An 18,693-nucleotide genomic window follows, 5' to 3' on the forward strand; every position below is an offset into this window, starting at 1 on the left:
GAAAGAAAAACCAAATCAAATAGCAAGAACATCTCTCTACACAATAATGACCAACAATGACAAAGTTTCATTTTTTCATCTCTCTATTGCTCTTCCTTTTTTCTTAAGTGAAAACAGAGGTGGCAGAGCAGAGTTTTTCCCCTGTGAACAAATTGGCACATGAATCACAGGTCTAACTCTTAAAGTTTCTGATTTACACCTCTCTAATCCTTTCTTAATCCTCTTCACATGTTTCTCTTTCATTGATTGCCCTTTACCTTTTTCTTTATCAGCAAATGAACTCGAAGATGAAGAGGAAGAGGAAGAGGAAGAAGTCGAAGAAGAAGGCGATAATGAAGAAGCTCTTTTTTGCTTCAATCTTAGCAACTCTTTCCATAAAACAGTGCATTTTGGTGGTCTAGGTGAAGGATCTTCATCAATAAACCAATTTATTGGTCTAGTAGTGGTTTCTTCCTTACTCTTTATCACTATGGTGTTGTTCAATATTTCGTCGTCAGCTTTTAAACTAATTTTGTTGAGCTTCTCAGCATAACGCATTTGCCAATAAGGACGTAACTTACCCTCGAAGAACAGTTCATCTGCTGTGATCATGTTTTCATTGGTCAACTTACTCGAGAGGAACTCGAATTCAGCTGCACTACGCGTTGATCTGTCTTGTTGATCTTTTCGCTCTTTCTCTTCTTGTGCATTTGGTGTAATGGATATGAAGTTTCTCTCATCAAGAAATTCTGAAGAGAAGGAAATTCGGGGACTAGACGTTGGCTCTTCGGATATAAGAGTACCTTCTAGGGAAACCATTTTACTAAAAGGGAGAAAAAGAGAGTACTTGAGGGAAATGTAGGAGTTTGTTGTGTGTTTTATAAGGGGAGGAAGTTTTAAAAGTAATGACAATTGGAGTCGGGGCATCAAAACGGACACTTTTTGGACCCTCTCTAAAAACACACCAAAACGCTCATTTATGAGTGATGGATGTGATTGGTGTGTGTTGTTTTATTTGGTAAAACTAACTCTTAATAGTAAATGTTTATGGAGAGTGAGAATATTTAAACCAAGTTGTCTGGAGAAGCAGAAACAAATGAAGTAAATTTATGTATTAGAATATGGGAACACCACATGGACACCCTTTGGAGCTAAGGACAAAAGTTTTTTTTTCTACTATGGCATCTTTGATGTCTTTTGATGGATTCAAATAATCAAGTATAGCATAGGACAAGAAAGTACTTTGATAGTTCTCACTTCTGTTTTTTTAACTCCCTAGGAGAAGAGAAGTTTCTACTTCTCTTGTTTGTTGTTTAGTTTTCAAGTAGATGCACAACTAAGGTGGTGCGAGTAGTTGATTATCGCGGAGTATGAGGAAAGATAGATGTAGGTCAAAGAAGTATCTGGAAAGGTAAATAGATAACACATGACCTTAAATAGAAGTATATGGAGGCCGAGGATTAGGGTAGACGATTAGTAGGTAGTCGACTTCAGTTTTTTTAACTCCCTAGGAGAAGAGAAGTTTTTACTTCTCCTGTTTGTTGTTTAATTTTCAAGTAGATGCACTATTAAGGTGGTGCGAGTAGTTGATTATTGTGGGATATGAAGAGAGATAGATGTAGGTCAAAGAAGTATCTGGAAAGGTGATTAGATAGGAGTATATGGAGGTCGAGGATTAGGGTAGACGATTAGTAGGTTGGTCGAGCGTTGTCTAGTTTTCCTTATCAGAATTATTACTATAACTCACTCACACATTATCTTGTTCTTTCATTTTATTATTACGTGTTATTTCTTTTGCTTCAATTATCGTATTATGTGTTGTTACTTTGGTTCATTTCTCCATTATGTTCAACATAACTGCTTTATCGTTGTATCTACCCATTCACACTTGATTTCATTATGTTTTACTTAAGCTGAGGATATCTTTACCTTCACAAGGTAAGAATAAAACTGTGTACTCACCGCCTTCTCTAAACTTCGAGATTTCACTTAAATGTTATTGGAGTATTATTTTGGGATGAAATCTAGGCTACACTAGTAGTCAGCATAAACTGTAATAACAAAGAAAAAGCTGCAAAAAAAAAAAAAAAGATACATAGAACCAGGGGATATTTAAGGAAGGTGGTTGAGTCAAGTCATAATGTCACTACTATTCATGATTTGTGTTAACAACATAATGAACCTAGTTAAATTATAACATGTTTATAGAAGTCAATGTAGTGATTAATTTTTGCAAAATAGTTTGTGAATTAGGATGTCATTTTCTCAGATGTCATAATGCCCATGATTCAATAACCTAAGACTAGTTTAGTTATAATGACAAAGCTATTTCATTATTAGTGACATTATGAGAAATAATATGGCCCTCATCTACTTTTGGCATAGGTATAACTGCACTTAATTTTTAACTTTGACCATATAAGTATACATGTAAATTTGACAAAGACCTTATAGTTTGAATTTACAATTTTAGTCCCTTATATATCGATAAAATTGCGATTTCCATCCTTATTATATCTGACTAAACAAATATAACCTTCAATTAATTGAGATGTGTATCTTTGATTCATTTGCTGGCGAATCTTCATAAATTGTAAAAAATGTATATCATTCCATCATTTGACTAATCTTGTATTAGGTTAAGTTTGTACATTAGTTCATATTAAAGGGTACTATAGTCATATATTTCACCAACTCTTTATTATAGATTCACCTATATTTTTGTAGCATTAAAACATTATACTAAAATAAACTGAAAAATCAGGAGTATCAATTAGTCAAAGGGAGAGGTTGCTTTATGAGTTTGACTCTTCATATAACCTAAGAGAGTTCATAATAATAACATGGGAGGACTTCTAGGCATGTGGTCACATGAGTCTAGCCATGTGAAACTATGCAATTCCCAATTAAATCAAAGTTAATGATCTTCCTATTTGACAAAATTACCCTTTGAAGAAGTTTGTTTTTGGCTGGTCACTTCGTAATTTTCCTAACATGGCAAAGGGTACTTTAGTACTTTCACAAGGTTTACAATGTGGTACTTATCATGTCCTGGTCTTGGAAAAGCTTGCATTAAGATTTGGAACTTTGTAATGACCCTTATCCATTTCTATGTTTGGCGTTTGATTTTTGTATTGAAGTCTGATTAAAAAAATCGTATTTAGTAGATTTGGATTTAAAACGTTTTATTCAAAATAAAAGAAATACTTACAACCATATCACAATTCTGATCGAGAATGACTCTTTATCTAATCAATGACAGCTATGAAGACAGGGTGAATCCTTTTCATTATTACATGCATACATAGGTGTAATGACAAATTTTACTAATATTATTTTTCTTAAAGACAGAGTACCTTTGCATGCACAATCAATGGCTCTGTTTAATTGTGATTAAGAAAATATTAATGAAGTTAATTAACTAAGGCTCTAAGATAAATTAATATAAAAATTGATCATCTTGGAAGGTGGAAAAATATGATTAATTTTCTTCTTTTATCATTTTTATGTTATCTTTAGTCAATTTGCACATGTAGGTTACTTATTATCTAATTAAGTAGATGAAATAAAAAGGATCCTGAGGAAATTTTGATAATTATGAAATGATCTGTTTTTTCAAGTTTTGATTTTTGAAACCGGTGAGGAAATATATATAATTTTATTGATCTTTTGTATTTTGACAAATTGTTAATTTATATAATCAATTACAATATTTTTTTATTTTTGCTCGTATGAGTTACTAGTCTTAAAAATATATATATATTTGATTAACATAAAAAAATTAAATGAGTAATTCATATTTATTGGTCAAATTAATTAATCGAAATAAATTAATTCATATTCAATGATTGAAAAATCGACTTTAATAAGTATGAAATAGTAAACTTATTTAATTTGTTATACACGTTAAATTAAAAATAGTGATATATAAATAAAAACGGAGAAAGTTTTGACTGGTGTGCTTTGCTGTGATTGAGGAACTGGAACTAATTAAAGAAAAATTGTAACAGGCAGGACAATTAAAATAAGTAGTTAAGAATTTAAAGGCTTTGTACATTTGATTTGAATCAGTGAATTTAGTGAGTCAATGTACTTTATACTATTTTTTATCTAATTTTGTTTGGTATTGTCTCCTTATAATTTGCACTTTGTTAGTAATGTATAACATGTCTTAAATGGTAAGTACTAATGATCGAGTCTAATTCAACTAAACGTACCAAGATGAGTCAAATTTATTAAAGTACGTACTTAATGTCATCTTGAAATATTGAATCGAACTCATGAATTCGATCTATATTAGAGGTGGACATAGTATGGTATATATCGAATTATCATATTAAATTGAAAAGTTTAATATCGTAATTTTTCTATTATGATATTTAATATGGTATATAATAAATATGTATTTTAGTTTTTTTGATATTCGATATGGTATTTGATATTTAGATATGATATACCAAAATATCGGATGCCATACCAAAATATATAATTACATAACAACATATATATACATATTACTCTCTCTGTCCCTAATTATTTGTCCGTTTTTCTTTTTTTGTTGTCCCTAATTACTTGTTCATCTTGACAAATCAACAAATGACAAAAAAAAATTTACCTATAATACTCTCAACTAATTGATTTGAAAAAGTTACATCTTTTTGAAAAGCTTAAATTTTTAATTCACCTATTTCATAATTAATAAGGGCAACATAGTAAAATCACTGCGTTAATTATTGTTTTCTCAATGGATGTGTTGATTCAAAAGCGGACGAATAATTAGGGACTGAGGCTGTATTAATATAAGCTAAATGTTTAGAAGGTGAAACTTTGACTATTCTATTTGATTAAAATGTATTTGAAATTTAAGCGATTAATAAAATGAGTTATTTATAAATAACACATCTGAAACCTTTTTTTAATATCTAAGTCATAATACTCTTTTATACGAGTATATATTAATCAAAATTGAACAAACTTTGATTACCGATTTATCATACCGTAGAATATCGAATCGAATTTTAAAATGCCCGAACATACCAAATTAAATTTCTATGGCAATAAATGGCATAGCATTTTAAAAACTAAATATCAAAATTCCAGTATAGAAATCTTCAAATACCATATCGTATCATATCATGCCCACTCCTCTATAGATTCGTATTCATTAATATTTACACGCCTCTAACATAATATATTGAAAATATTTTAAATTTGTTTTTCCTGTCGCCTATTAAACTCCAATTTTCGAATAAATTTTTTCCAACACTTATTGGATCATCATTTTTCTTAATGTTAAATTTTTGGGTTAAAAATATCATATTTTTTTTAAAAAAAATAAAAGTTATGAGATGTTAGTTAATAGATGAGACTCATTTGCCCCAACTATAATAACCCAATATATCCGAGTCGATGAAAAAATAATTCGAAATCATACGGAGTTCTTTCTTTTAACGATTTTATCGAATATTTATTTTTTCATTTGAAATTGATAAAGCAGAGAGTAATGGTGAAATTTGTTAATTACAAGGGTTTGCTATTAAATTAGCATTCGTTTTTTTGACAAATTTATCGAATTTGGGTAACCAAAATAAGCAACTCTCATAAGGATCATTTTGAATATTTTTTAAATTAAACCTGCGATGTTTCACGATGATATTATACTTTAATTTACGAGTTATTTTAGTTTTAAGTTCCAAAAGTTAAACGGGCATAAATAGTTTTATGCATTCTATTATGGAATTCTTGTTCATAAAACACAATTTCTTATTTAAAAAATAGCTTAGTACAATATGAAACATTATGAGTTCACGTTGGCCCTATGGGTCATATTTAATTTTTTTTAAAAAAAGTATGAGTTCATGCAAATTAATAATATTAATCAGGTGTATCCTTCGAAATTTAACATGAACTAATAAAATAAAAAGGGAATTAGAAATTTATATAACTTGGTTCACCCAAATAATCTATACTACATTATATTCACATGCTTTAGCCGCTAGCGGAATAAATTGTTTCATTCCAAAGATCTTTAAATTCTATAATACTAAGTTAACGGCTAGTTTATATTAGCCAAGTTTGATTATTTTCAGTTTATAAGTCAAATTAATAAATAATAAATATATATCGATTAAATAAGGAACACTTTCATTAAAGCTATTCACTAATTCTTATTTTTTGGAAAAAACAAACTTGTTACACCTCAAGAAAGTATGATTTTGACGATCTACACCGGGTACGATCTCTCGAGTCTCTCTTTAAATTATTTTGGATTTTAAATATTGATATAAAAATAACAAATAATAATAATATAAATTTATGAATAATAAACCGCTCAAGTATTTGTGATCTCACTCACAACATTCTTTGAAATTAAATGGTGCTTTTTAGTGAGGTAATTTATAACGAGGTCCAAAGTTTGTGTGTTTTATCCAAGAACGAAATGAATAAATTATTCAAACTATATAATATATGACAATTTCTGACAACATAATATTATTCAGCAACGATATCTTTTTTGGTCATTGTACTCAGCTCCATCAAATCTTTAATATTTATAATTTTTCACCTGCCTAGTTATAAACATTTGTAGTTCACTTGTCGGTGTATAACATGTATAAAACACATATATAATCAGTGTATATAACTATATATATGATGTATAGATACCAATATATGATGATTAACTAGCAAAAACTTTATAACCAAAAAAAAAGGATATGAGGGTTGACTTTTATCGAGAATTTTGTTAGACTATTATGTAGCGTAAAGATCCTTATTAAGGTTAACTCCTTCCACCTTATTAACTCTTCTATTTTTATTAATATTAATATGTTTAGTTTGGAGACCCTATGAAGATATGAGATCTTAATAATTCACTCAAAATTAGAATTTGGGATCTTGGAGATGAGGGTCTTGAGCTTAAAATTATAATAAATTGTTTAGGTTCATTTAATCTCTTTTACGTGAAAGAAAGGGGGAGGGAATTACATGTCTAAGAAATAAATAATGGAAAGAAAATTTGCTCTATGCTTTACTTTTTTGGGAGGCGTATCCTAGTATTCTCCGTTTTCATTTGGTTTTACGAGTTATATGTTTTCTCTTCGTTAGATTTTGAAATTAAAACTTGAGAGATTGATTTTTTAAAATAAAGGTACAACATATTACTTCTTTTTAAAAAAAAAAAAAATTGTGAGTGGAAGTGAAGTTTCTTCCAAAAATTGATTTGAACTAGTTCTTCGGAACTTGAAAATATTACAAAGATATATTTCCAAAAAGAAAAAAATCATGATCAAACAAATCTTTTTAAAAATTGTTACTCCCTCTACCCCAATTTATCTGAGACTTTTTACTTTTTGAGAGTCAAATAGTTTAAGTTTGACATAAAATTTGCGGATAGAATCTTTAATTTTTATATATTTGTAAACTACATAAAAAGTATTATAAGTCATAAGAATCGATTATTTAAATATTTAAAAGATATATGAAAATTTTAAGATCAAAGATAAGCTAGTCTGAATCTTGAATCTAAAAAGTGTCTCATAAACTGAGATAGAAAGAGTAGTATGTTTTGAATTAAAAATTGCCAATTTATTTAGGACTTGTACCTACATGTTAATTGCCCATGCTTTCACTTGGGCCGCATAGCCCAACTCCAAGCTTGGCCCAATTATAATGGGCTTGGTTACCAATCTGTTGATTATGGGTCATCATGAGAATGTAAAATTGTTCATTAAAGTATAATAGTAGTATGTATTGTACGTCATCAGTGTATATGTTTGTACCTGCTTTGTAGTCTGACTAAAGTTAGAATCACGTATTGCAAGGTTCATTTTGTGAGCAGTGCTTCTAATAAAAAAAAATTAATTCCAAGACTTCATAAGGGCCTATGACCTAGATGTGGCAAATATGACTGATTCAGATGATATCATTGGATCAAGTAAAATGCTTAAGAGTTTTATATTGGATCCATGACCAATTAGATATTGTTAAAAATATCTAGGGATTAGAAAGCATAGTTATGCAATTTATGTCGAAACTCTGGCTATCAGTTATCTCTCATCCCATTTCTCTGTCCTAGTATCTCATCCCCTTCTGCGACCTTCTTCTATCGTAATCTCTAAGTAGTGGGTGAGTTACTACTTTGTTGTGCGATACTCTATATACAATAATACTATATATCAATGTTTGTGTTGGAAATCAGATTAGTTTCACTACTCATCGTCTCCTAGGATTCCTCGGGGAGGGGGAGGGTGCTATTATACGATCTATAAATTTGATTAAATTCAGTAACTTCAGTCGAAATTCTATTTTTATCCTAAGAACTCTATACACAAATTATTAATTAAAACTGAATAAGTTATATAAGCTAAAATTTTAAAGGGCAACTTTCACATATAGCAAATAAAGAATTCATATTCGTATGCTATAGCAAAGTCTGCATAATTGCGCTCCATAGCAAACATAAAACTGTATAATTCGCTATACATATACAATTGTATAATTCCCTGGCCTAAATTGTATAATTCGCTGGCCTAAATTGTATAATTCGCTGGCCTGTTTCGCTGCAATTGTATAATTTGCTTTGCATACAGTTGAATCAAATTAAAATGTATGTATATTGCATAATTATAAGTGTATAGCAAGAAGATATATGATTTTCTCTCGCTTTATACAAAAACAAAAACACAATATATACACTTCTGTTGTATAAAGCTAGAGAAGATTGTATTTCACTGCAATTGTATAATTCACAATTGTATAATTCGTTGGCCTTTTTCTCTACAATATTTGAAGTAAAATGTTTGTAAATTGTATAATTAAGTGTATAACACGAAGATATATATTTTTGCATGTGTATATACAATTTTCTCTCGCTTTATACAAAACAGAAACAGAATTATACACTTCTGTGTATAAAGCGAGAGAGGCGAGCGAGAATGGAGAGTAGCGAGCGAGATTTTTGGGAGAGAGACGCTGGCAAATTTTACCTAATGTTTGCTATGGAGCACAATTAAATCAAACCCTAGCTATTCCATTTATTTTAAGTTATTAGTTTGCTATTATATAGAATTTTCCCAATTTTAAATCCATAAACATTAAGTCCGGATTTCACCTCTAAAACCTACTCCACTTTGCACCATATTGACAAAAATGACCCTAAGTCTAATAATTTGATGGCTTAAATAATATTCCCTCACCTCTATATGGTCTATATTTTATACGTTTTGTCTAACCTTGGAAGTACAATGAACTTTTCAACGTACCTACGATGAGACATGCATCATATTATATATTACATATATAACTCCTACGCGTTACACCACTATTTAAATTAAAATCTTTGTTGTATATACCTACTATATAGGAATCTAGCTACCATAACGAAAGATAAAATAGAAAATCAGATGCTTTATTTTAAATATTAATTCGTCCCTCAAAATGAGATGATGAAATTGACTTTTACGAAGGAATCAATTTTTAATAAGCTGCTATATAGCAACGAACAAAAAGTGTTATCTGATTTAATAATTTCAAATAGTAATTAATTGTAATATTAACTTTTAAATTTATAGATTTTTTAAAACGTAATTACACTTTGTAAATAAAAATCTATTAAATTTGATTAAATCGTAACCAGACTTCTAACTCTGCTCCAATATAATGAAGTTGGAGATTAGTCATTTTCTGTGCATGAAAGCTGGGATTAACTTAATTTGGCTCCATTGAAGATTCATTAAATTATGGGATTTGCCCCTAATGTATCCCTGTTAAATTATGTTGAGATTTGTTTGTTCTAGTAGAAGCTAGTACATGTATCACCATAATAACGATCAATGAAAAAGTATTATTGATCTTTTTGACGATCCACAGATATTTTATATTTAGTTATTGATTTAATAATATATTTATTTTATTTTCTTGATTCAAGAATACTTCTCAAACGAACATGATAAACCTTTTCTATAAAGGTGATGTTATACAAAAGAAAATCTACGTTATTAGTTTGAGGGTCATTCTTAAGCTAAAAACATAATTTTGAGATATATTTTTGTAATAATAGATGGATAAAGGATATGTGTGAATCATTTTTCACATGTTAAAGATATCTTTTCTCTTTTCCATAGTAGGAAACATGCATATTCTAACACGTCATTCTAGATTATTATATCTCGCACATCAGATTATCGTATTATGTGTAAAATGTACATTAAATTAGTATATCATGTATATAATGTAATGTATCTTACTTAACTATTAATATATTTCGTACATCAGATTAATGTATCAGCGTTTATATTATTGTCTCAATATGTGAGATTTATGTAATTATAAATTTTTAAAGAATAAATTTAATTTTATTATTATTATTATTGTTGTTGTTATTATTTCAACTGAGTGAGATGATTGCTGGAAGGTGGCAGTGATGAAAGGCGCTTTACGTGCACTAAATATGCGTGTGAAAATGGCAAACTTATAGGACCGACCACCTACGTTCAATGGCCGATTCGCGATTATAAGTTTATGATTTTTTATAAAAATAGATAAAAATGATAATTAAATATATAATTACTAAATATAAATAGTAAATTTATACAAAAATTATTAAATTCTCGTAAATCATTATGTTGTACTATATATAGGTCTGCCTCTACCCACAGACATCATATATACTTACAAAAGGCAACGTAAAAAGGCTTATCATGTGAGCTGTCTGCTTTGTTACCCACACATGTGGATCTTCCTTTTAATTTACAATTTGTGCTTTCATATGGAGAAGTTGTGGCATGCATCTATTTCTCACGATGTCTTTGGTCTACTCCACAAATGTTTTAACATCGCGTTTCGTAAATTTAAAATTTATATATCATTATAATAAGAAATAAAATAAAACGTGATGAATAAAAACGAAGGAGAATAAATATATATATATATACACTTTAATTGTCATACTATAAGCTAAAATGTAAAAATGTTATAGCTAACGGGACTTAAATCTCTCTACATGAAGTCTGTGCCACCTCCCAACGTAACTCCTATTAATTTCTTCCTTTAATGCAAGCTACCCAATCATACTACATGCGGGAAAAATTATTTATTGTTACGCAGATTTAAAATAAGTTATAAATATTTATGTTTAAATTATCTAACCGCATCTAACTTAAATCTAGAAATTACAAACGTATGTAACTTAAAACCTTTTCTAGATGATACATACTTTTGAGTATACAAAAAACTTTTCCCAGACCACATCTTGTCAAACCTTTCTTAAAATGATTATCATCTCGCTTATACATTACTAAAAACATACACAAATTGTATAATTATATAAAAAAAGGTTTAAAAAATATAATTAGATAAATCTTTTAGTGAATTATTAGCTTAAGATTATCGATAAATTTCATATTTTCGTGCGGTATATTACTACCACTTTTATGTGTTAAAAGTTTGAAGTGGAAGTAGTGGATGTTATCGAACCAAAGTCTAATCCATGTCACACAAATTTAGACACAATTCCAAATTGTATTATTTTTAATTTTCTTATCCAAAACAAGGTACCCTACTTTGGAATAGTCATTTAATTTGATAGCATCATGTGATGCTGCCTGGTTGAAGGGCCAATATAATACAGAGCTGGTACGGTGGACCAACTTTAATTTACAGTACCAATATAACGTACATAACATAACATAAAATCTATTTATCATCATATTCAAAATCTACTTTGTAAACCAGAAATTAAATAAGTATATATATATATATATGATATATCGATGGCCTCATAATTGATACTACTAGTATTATTTGTACAATTATCTAACGTCCCACAAAACTATTTTGTAACCCTACTAATAAGCCTATTGCCTCCTAGGTAGGACCTTCAACTTCTAATCAAAATAAATTGAACCACTTCCAACTATTATGTCAATCTTTTTCATGGTGTATTTAGTACGATAGGAAATTATATTTTTTAAGTGTTTACTAAAAAAAACTATTCTCATAAATATTTATCTGTTAATTTAGCAAAATCTCGTGAAGTTAGAATGAGATGAGGAGTGAAGTAATTCAGGGGTGAAATGGTCAAGGAGCGGAGGTTAGGCGATTGGATGGGTATGGGAGGAGTCTTGCTACTTATATCGAACCAAACCAATTATATCGAATTTTAAAATCTAAGTTAAATCAAATTAAGAAAAATTGAGGTATTCAATTTCGATTTTTTTAAAGTCCAAGAATAGGACTGCTTGGTGTGGAAATACACAATTAGTCCCAAATTTAACAACAAAGATTATGTCAAGAAAATTCATGTGTGACATGTTTTTTAAAAATCAAATTTTATTAGAAGTAAACACTTTATAGTAAAACATATGAATCTACCATTTGGACTTGATAAGTACATGCGTAAAATTCCGTACTAAATATTTGAAGAAATTCCATATATTGTCATGACACGATCGTGTGACTCTAAAGTCAAAATTATGATGAGAAAAAAAGACACCATTTATTTAAAGGTGACAATGCTAGTTTTGTCGGTGTTGACTATGAAATTAATTAGACATTTGAGAAAATTATAAATATCAAATTCAAGACGATAATAGGAACATAAATTAAGTTAGATTACAAGAGAATTATGTTGAGATTAATCAAATTCTACATATTCTTAATAAAAATTAGTTAGGTTTCAATAGTGAGAACGTGAAGATTCTCCAACATAAAGTATTTTTTTTCAATAGTTATTAATCGAACTAATAAATTTTGAATATAATTGAACTAATAAATTTTGAAAACAAAATTAGTCTTTTAGGAAATATTTTTTACTAATACCAATTATTGGTATAATATTTTATATTATCAAGGAATTTTTATATATTATAAACCATAATCTATCAATATTACAAATTTTACTTTTTTGAGGAGAGTTATTGTCTAATGATGCAATATTATAAAACGCATAATACATAAATATGTCTTTTAACTTGACTTTAAATCACATTTATGCCCTTCAATTTTGCATGTACACAAATAGACACTTAAATTTGTATAAAGTTGAATAAATAGACACTCATGTCCTACATGTCATTTTTTGTCCTACGTGGTGTCATGCATGTATTGTGTCATGTAGGACTCATGTGTTTATTTATTTAAAAGTTGAATTGGTAAAGTGCATGTTTGTTTATTATGAAAGTTGGAGGTCAAAATTAAAATCTGAAACCATGTTTTGAGATCCAGTATATGTATTATGCCTTATAAAAATGTATGAACAACATCGACCTATTATTTAAAATATCTTCTTCTTTTTTTGTGAAATTTAGATGGAAAATAGAAAATTATAAAATAAAAACTTAAATTCTAAGCAACAAAATAAAAATTCAATCATTTAAATTATAATTTTTTTTTTTTATAATCAACGTACGTATAGTAAATTATCATCAGAAAAAAAAAAAAACATTGAAGAAGATAGGAAATATGAGTAATTTAATTCTAAGGTTCCGTAGTTTGAATGAATTTGAAATTCAAACTAAAGAAATTTCAAAGTTGCTTCCTATAATAAATGTCACACCGGCCTTATGTCCAACTAGCTATAATTTTAAAACTTTATTCAATCTTTCCATGGGGCACATGGAATTAGAATCTTATATACTTACAAAACTCATTAATGACTGTACGACCCTCTTATAATTAATTTCATCTTAAAAATTACTTTGTTACAACATATCGCGTTTATTTTACTTGGTCTTAATTACTTTATTTATATAAAAATATATCATTAAAAAATATAGTAATTGATTTTTACTATATCAAATTTAAATCTAGAAAAAAGTACTCAATACCATTTATTAAAAAAATAATTTCATCTGCTATACACGATATTCTTTGACACAGTACTAGTACTTAGATTACACATACAATAGAGTCGTAGAAGACAAATTACGGAGTACAAATTCCAAGAAGCTCCAAACTTCGATGGAACAAAACAGAAGAGAAAAAAACAAATGAGTGATCCATTAATAACATCACATGCAACTCATTAAAATTACTTAGATCAAGACACAACGGCTAGGTTAAAACTATATAATAGAAAAAAAATAAGGAAAAAAAAACAACAAAAGGTTAAATTCCTCATCTTCCATCAGTCAAATAACCCACTAAATAAAAACAAAAAAAAAATAACCTTTAGATCCCCAATAGCTGATTAATTAAATTAAACTAGAAATTCAACACAAATACTCCTTTATCCTTTTCTTTCTTCCTTATTTACCCTTGCAAGAAAAAAAACCCCAACATTAATTAAATATTCGTTAAATTTCATTATTATTAGTTAACGTTGTGATTTTGAAGCATGGAATTTTTGCAATGTGCAATTGCACCTTGAATTGCATTTTGTAGCTCCTCCATAGTAGACGAATCTGATGAATTGCCACCTGTCATTATTTTATTGGTCGTCGTCGTTGGCGTATTGTACCCACTTCTACTAAGTATCCCTGAATGGCTGGGCGATGATCTCATCGACGAAGGACAGCTCGACACGTAGCTTCTTCTCCTTGGATACCTCAAATTCCCAGAAAATGAATGTGAAATCGTTGCATTTTGAGTATTTTCTTTGATCATCGAACAGATATTCTCTCTACTTTTGCATGTCGTTGAAACAATTATTTTCTCCGAAGGCTTTTGTGATAATTTTTCGTACAATGGTTTGACTTTCTTCAAATACTTACGTATAACTTCTCTAGCTGACGTACTCATACGTCTAACCGACGATGTCTGAGCAGGCAAAGTTCCTGAGATCGCTTCGGAATCATTTCGGTTACTCTTATTAGATTCCTTGCGGAACACGGAAGAGAATCTCGCTAGCGAAAAATTCAAGTACTTATTAGTAGTACCGCACGCCTTTTTTACCGACCCGGTATTAAGGCGCTTGAACTCGTCCTCCTCCGCGACAGAACTAGGACGTGATGAATCACACCCGTCAGGGAGGAGGACGAGGTCACCAGCACTCGAGTACGAGTACTGGGAATCGCTGGAGCTACCACTGCTTCCCGTGGAATCACGGGAAGCAGTGGTTGTGGTATCAGAGGAGGAAGAGGTCGAGGATGAGGCTAGAAGGAGGGTACGAACCATAGACAAACGAGGGGATTGGTGGAGTGGTAAGAGTTGTCCTTTGTAGAAAAGTTCGTCAGCGGGACATATGTTAGGGGAGATTTTTCGACTACGTGGAGAAAGGGGAATGGTGAATTCGAAATCGGAAGAAGAAGATGAATGCGTTGGTGAAGAAGGAAGAGTATAAGATTTAGGTTTTCTATCGATTTTTCTTCCCATTTTTTTTCTTTTTTTTTGGATGTAATTAAGGAAACTACATTATGGATATTACAAAGGGCTATGGAGAGAAGTGGAAGAAAAATGGCTTCTTATATGGAGCACATGTTGAGACTTTTAATTTGGTGGAGGAAAGTGTAATTAAAAAGGTTTTTAAGTTTTTGTTTTCCTAAGAAATGGAGTGTTGGTACTTTATAAATAAAAAATAATTGATGGAACAATAATTATAGAACTAATTAAAGATTCAACTTTGGGTTAATGTTTTAGCAACTTATCACTTATGTACTCCTCCATCTACAATAATGAATTTTTTTGGGGGTGTGACTCACCCTTTTAGAAAATTACTTCCGGCGTTGGTTTTTAATTATCATATTTAAATTTGTGATGGGTATAATTATTTTATCACATTAATCCAATTAATTGATGTTTATTTAGGAGAATTTGGTTTTGAAAATTAATTTTAAATAATAAATAATAAATAAAATATGATAAAAAATAACTATTTTCTTTGTCTCAATTTATGTAATATCTTTTGTTTTTTTAGAGTCAAATTGTTTATGTTTGACCGATGATTTACGTATGAAATCTTTAAATTTTTTAAAATGAAATTTATATATTTATAAACTAAGTAAAAAGTATTTTAAGTCAAAATAATTGACGATTAAAAATATTTAAAAGATATATAAAAAATTTATAATTAAAAACTTATTTAGATATTAAAATTTAAAAAATGCAGCGTAAATTAGATTTAAGGGATATTTTTCTTTTTATATGTTTAAAAAAAATCTATTTTGAAATAATGGCAGTAAAAGAATATAGAGGGCAGAGTAGTTAATGACGGTCAATATTATTCTTTTATTTTCTTCCAAACTTTTCTTAAAATTAGAGATAGTTGAATAGTATTGAAGAGATCAATGCATTTAAATTTACTTGTTTTTATTTATTTTTTTTGAATTTGGAACTTCTCAAAAATATAATATTTTTTGAAATTCAATTACTTTATAATTAATAGGGATAAAGTTAAATTCATTATGTCGATTATTGATTTCTTTATAAGTGTGTCAATTCAAAAGTGGACAAACAATTAAGGACATAGGGAGTAATAGTTATTTAATAATATTTATCCAATTTATGAAGTTAATGGATAATTTTAAAATTTAGTTTCTAATTTAACTTTATCGTTTGTTAAAGTTATCCTTGTCCTCCTATTTTATTTTTCAAAGCATTGTGTTTATTACTCCATTTGTCTAACGATAGTTATTCACTAACAGTATTTGTTCGCTATTGATTTGGCACATCCCTCAAGAAACAATAACAAAATAGGGGTAACAATATTATATTATAGTGTAACTTTATTAAATTTTTAATGTTATGAAAAATGAGTTAGATGATAAATAATATTTGACAACAAGAGTTAAATAGACATAAAATGTAATTATCTTTTAATTTTTTAAATTGGACAAGTATTTTGAACAACTATTATTGATATAGTAGACAGTTATTATTGTAGGAATTATGTTCAAAGAATAATATAGTAAAATTACATTTTTATTTATAATTTCTTAAGAAGTGTGTAAAGTTAATAGTGAAAATATATTATCGAACGAATGAATATTACTTTGTATTGATTTCTCATTTAGAAAATATTGTTGACTATCCAAGTGAAGGGAATACTTTGTTGAATTAATAATAATAATATTTCAAGAAAGAAAAGTTGTATAAATTTTTCAATTTTCGAAATTGGGTAATATTTCATAAATAACAAAGTTAATTTCTATTAAATTTTATTTTTGAGTTGAATACTTAATTTCTATCGGATAAGTGTATACGCAATCTTATATTCATAAACGTAGTTTCCAAATTTTGCAAGTAATTTAGGTATATATAATTTTCATCAGTATTCTCTTTTTCTTTTTCATTGAAAAAATGAAAGGAATTGAACACATTTAATTCCAAAAAGAGATTAGAATTAACATTTGATTTGACTCGATGCTAAACGAACCGACAAATCGGACTTAAACCATTAAAAAAATGACATGATACAACTGTTAAGTTGGATTTAACTTAATCATAATTAAGAAGATAATAACCATACACCTGTACACACAACTGTTAATTTGGCTTTTAACTTAATTACCATTTAGAAGACGACAAAATCCAACTTATCTCATCCTATACAGGGACAATCCAACTTTTCTTTATAACCATTTATTATTTCGACTCCTCTCGTCTAACTAATTCAGATTTACCTCATATGAGGTGCTCTTCATATAAAGTTTTTTCATTTACAATGTTTAAATCAAAAAATTTTAATTAAAAAAAATTACATTCATTGTTCTTGATCTTTAGTGGTGAACAAGACAACGATAAATTTTTTTTTTTTTACATATATATATAACTATATGGTATGCTAGGAACATGCTTTAATTTTTCGATTAATTCAAATTTTATTCATACAGATAAAGTTAATCGTTATATTTTTTATAAGATTTTTTTATTTCTAGCTAAGATTTAAATATGATATCTCTAACTAAAAATAAAAAAATCTTATTTATTTCATTGCACCCCTTGATGGCGATCATACAATAATACTAATTCTAGATATTTTTCCAAAAGGTGGTAGGTTAAATTAAATCCATAAAAAAATGAGATGGGGTTGGGAGGATTCATAAATGTGGTGAGAATTAGGGTATACAAAAAATGAAAGAGGGGATGGTGGGGGAATTGATTTGAATTTTTCTGAAGAAAAATCACATGGGAGATACACATATAATATTGAGAAGTCCTTCTCACTTCTCAGCTATAATATATAAGTGCATCTGTCTTATAGTCCATACATGTGCATGGCGGATTTCAGGGATGACGATGTTTATTCGAAGTAAAAATTATATTTTACATATATAAGATATAATGTATTTATAGCGAAAGATTTTGAATATATGAAATTAAGATTTGATATTGACTAGTGATTTTGAGATTCGAAATTATCTTCGGGGTTCAAATTCAAAATTCACAACTAGGGCTTTTGTTGCATTTACTCAAAGGTGTCACGTGACTTGGACGTTAAAAGGGGAGGGCCTAAATAAATTACTCTGTTGGATTTATGTCTTAGCATAAGTGAGTACATGGGGGGACCATCCCTAAAGGATTAATTTATCTTCAAAATTTTAGACTATGATAGATCAATATATTTTAACGCGTCACGACTAAAAAAATTCATTATTTCTATTTAAGTGATATTTTTTAATTTTAATCAATTTCAAAAGAATATTTGTCTTTTATAACTAGCGAAAAAATTTACTCACAAGAAAATAACTTATTACCGCATAAATCCTTAAAAGAATTTATTATTTTATTTCCATAGTTTGAATCTAATCAATTATATCATATATAAATTGAGAGGAT

General features: G+C 28.6%; 2 protein-coding genes across 2 annotated transcripts; both read right to left on the reverse strand.

Annotated features, from left to right (window-relative positions):
• Positions 1–75: 75 nt before the first annotated feature.
• LOC101255626 (uncharacterized) lies at positions 76–798 on the reverse strand. Its single transcript, XM_004247480.5, has one exon. It carries the CDS (start codon positions 796–798, stop codon positions 76–78), a length of 723 nt encoding a protein of 240 aa, XP_004247528.4.
• A 13,158-nt stretch (positions 799–13,956) lies between these two features.
• On the reverse strand, positions 13,957–15,627 carry LOC101258780 (probable membrane-associated kinase regulator 1). The gene has a single exon (XM_004247325.5). The coding sequence runs from the start codon at positions 15,289–15,291 to the stop codon at positions 14,290–14,292; it is 1,002 nt and encodes a 333-aa protein (XP_004247373.2). The 5' UTR covers positions 15,292–15,627; the 3' UTR covers positions 13,957–14,289.
• Positions 15,628–18,693: the final 3,066 nt, after the last annotated feature.

This window comes from Solanum lycopersicum, chromosome 9 (genome assembly GCF_036512215.1).
Source record: "Solanum lycopersicum chromosome 9, SLM_r2.1".
Classification (NCBI taxonomy): domain Eukaryota; kingdom Viridiplantae; phylum Streptophyta; class Magnoliopsida; order Solanales; family Solanaceae; genus Solanum; species Solanum lycopersicum.

What these genes read in the sequence shown, in the direction of transcription:
- LOC101255626 (XM_004247480.5), bottom strand. Translation starts at nt 798, where the DNA reads ATGGTTTCCCTAGAAGGTACTCTTATATCCGAAGAGCCAACGTCTAGT.
- LOC101258780 (XM_004247325.5), bottom strand. Translation starts at nt 15,291, where the DNA reads ATGGGAAGAAAAATCGATAGAAAACCTAAATCTTATACTCTTCCTTCT.